This window comes from Chanos chanos, chromosome 5 (genome assembly GCF_902362185.1).
Source record: "Chanos chanos chromosome 5, fChaCha1.1, whole genome shotgun sequence".
NCBI lineage: Eukaryota > Metazoa > Chordata > Actinopteri > Gonorynchiformes > Chanidae > Chanos > Chanos chanos.
The window spans coordinates 50499817-50502316 of NC_044499.1; the positions used below are offsets into that span (position 1 = coordinate 50499817).

Consider the following 2500-nt stretch of genomic DNA (forward strand, 5'->3'; position numbering starts at 1 on the left):
TCCTTAGGACTCATTTGGAATAATGTAATTATCAGTTAAAACGGAAAAACTCATTAGATGCGCACTGCTCTTTCAGAATATGAATGTAACAAAGATAAGCCATGTTACCAGGAAGGCTTTGGCCAGTCACGTGGTTCTGGGATGAATTTAAGGAAAAGTATTTGTAAATGTATTTGTGTTTCAGGTGAAACTGCTGAATAAGGAGCTGGAGGCTCACGCCAAAGGTCACAGTCAGGTCACAGAGGCTCTGCGAGTGTCTGAGGAACTGTGTCAGCAGGCGCAGAGACAGATCCAACAGAGACAGAGAGACCTCCGGGACATGGCTGCCCTAAAAGACTCCAGGTTCTCACACACGCCCCACCTCCACCCTCAGTCACGTACACAGGGTTAGAGAAACGAGAGCGGGGAACAGATGTCTTTCCGCCGGTAATGTTGTATCACGGTTCTTTTCCAGGATAAAAGAGCTGGAAGAACAAGTGAGTCAGACGGAGGCGAAGCAGAAAAGGGAAGAGGAAGCCAGCCACAGGAAGTAGGTTCACTATTCTCACAAGTATGTAGTCATTTGAGCCAAACCCAGGTTGTGGTCACTTTGGGTTTGTCAGATACGTCAGTTCCAGTACACGAATGATATTGCAGAATGACTTCAGAAAAAATGGGAAGTGAGGAGGTAAAAATATCTGCCTTACTTAGGCCTAGTAAAAAAATGAAAGAATAAAAGAAAAGAATAATGAAGTTTGTCCTGATGTGAGGACTACTGGACATGTTAGTCCAGAGGCTAATCTGCTTCTGGAGGTACGGGGTCTTGCTGGTTTTTGCCCTGACCTCATCGTTAGAGGTTGATTTTGACCTGGGAGAGAGATGTCATTGCTCGTTGGCCAATCAGAGAGCAGAGCGTTTGGATGATATGAAAGCCATCAACGATTCTGGATCTCCTGGGGTGGATTTGAGGAAGCGTGCTGTTAATTCATAACTGTACAGTGTAAATTAAATATGGTGGTATAACTTAGAGGAGAGTGGTACAGAAGCAGTGTAGTGTAGCTGTTTTAAATAACTATAAATATATGTATATATTATGTAAAATATATCAATCTATTAGTATGAAATGAATGTATACGTATATAGTAATGTAAATAATTGTGATGTTTGAATCCATTATATTTGACTGAAGTGACTGCTGTATTAGCTTTTGAGCTGTGATGTGTTAGTGTCTGTAATGTGTTGTCTGGGCTGTGATGTGTTGTGTTAGTGTCTGTAATGTGTTGTCTGGGCTGTGATGTGTTAGTGTCTGTAATGTGTTGCCTGGGTTGTGATGTGTTAGTGTCTGTAATGTGTTGTCTGGGCTGTGATGTGTTAGTGTCTGTAATGTGTTGTCTGGGTTGTGATGTGTTAGTGTCTGTAATGTGTTGCCTGGGCTGTGATGTGTTAGTGTCTGTAATGTGTTGTCTGGGTTGTGATGTGTTAGTATCTGTAATGTGTTGCCTGGGCTGTGATGTGTTAGTGTCTGTAATGTGTTGTCTGGGCTGTGATGTGTTAGTGTCTGTAATGTGTTGCCTGGGTTGTGATGTGTTAGTGTCTGTAATGTGTTGTCTGGGCTGTGATGTGTTAGTGTCATTAATGTGTTGCCTGGGCTGTGATGTGTTAGTGTCTGTAATGTGTTGCCTGGGCTGTGATGTGTTAGTGTCTGTAATGTGTTGCCTGGGTTGTGATGTGTTAGTGTCTGTAATGTGTTGCCTGGGCTGTGATGTGTTGTGTTAGTGTCTGTAATGTGTTGTCTGGGCTGTGATGTGTTAGTGTCTGTAATGTGTTGCCTGGGTTGTGATGTGTTAGTGTCTGTAATGTGTTGCCTGGGCTGTGATGTGTTAGTGTCTGTAATGTGTTGCCTGGGTTGTGATGTGTTAGTGTCTGTAATGTGTTGTCTGGGCTGTGATGTGTTAGTGTCTGTAATGTGTTGCCTGGGTTGTGATGTGTTAGTGTCTGTAATGTGTTGCCTGGGCTGTGATGTGTTAGTGTCTGTAATGTGTTGTCTGGGCTGTGATGTGTTAGTGTCTGTAATGTGTTGTCTGGGCTGTGATGTGTTAGTGTCTGTAATGTGTTGCCTGGGCTGTGATGTGTTAGTGTCTGTAATGTGTTGCCTGGGCTGTGATGTGTTAGTGTCTGTAATGTGTTGCCTGGACTGTGATGTGTTAGTGTCTGTAATGTGTTGCCTGGGCTGTGATGTGTTAGTGTCTGTGATGTGTTGCCTGGGCTGTGATGTGTTAGTGTCTGTAATGTGTTGCCTGGGCTGTGATGTGTTAGTGTCTGTAATGTGTTGTACTGACTACTGAACTATGATGTGGTGTGTTAGCGGTTTAATGACTGTGATATTGTTGTGGTAGTGGTTGAATGACTGTAATATGTTGTGGTATTGTGCCCGGCGGCAGGTATGCGGAGCTGGAGCGGCGTGTTCGGGAGAAGGAGGCGGCTTTGGGGCTTCAGCGGGAGGCCCATGCTGTGGAGTTAA

General features: G+C 44.1%; 1 protein-coding gene across 1 annotated transcript in view; it reads left to right on the forward strand.

Moving 5' to 3' along the window:
* Positions 1-2500, forward strand: part of ccdc57 (coiled-coil domain containing 57) — a 24039-nt gene that overhangs the window by 4044 nt on the left and 17495 nt on the right. Inside the window, exons 4-6 of the mRNA XM_030774289.1 lie at positions 185-342; positions 455-529; positions 2421-2500. The exon at positions 2421-2500 is cut by the window's right edge and continues 121 nt beyond it. Coding sequence (XP_030630149.1) covers positions 185-342; positions 455-529; positions 2421-2500 — 313 coding nt within the window. The remainder of the gene's footprint in view (positions 1-184; positions 343-454; positions 530-2420) is intronic.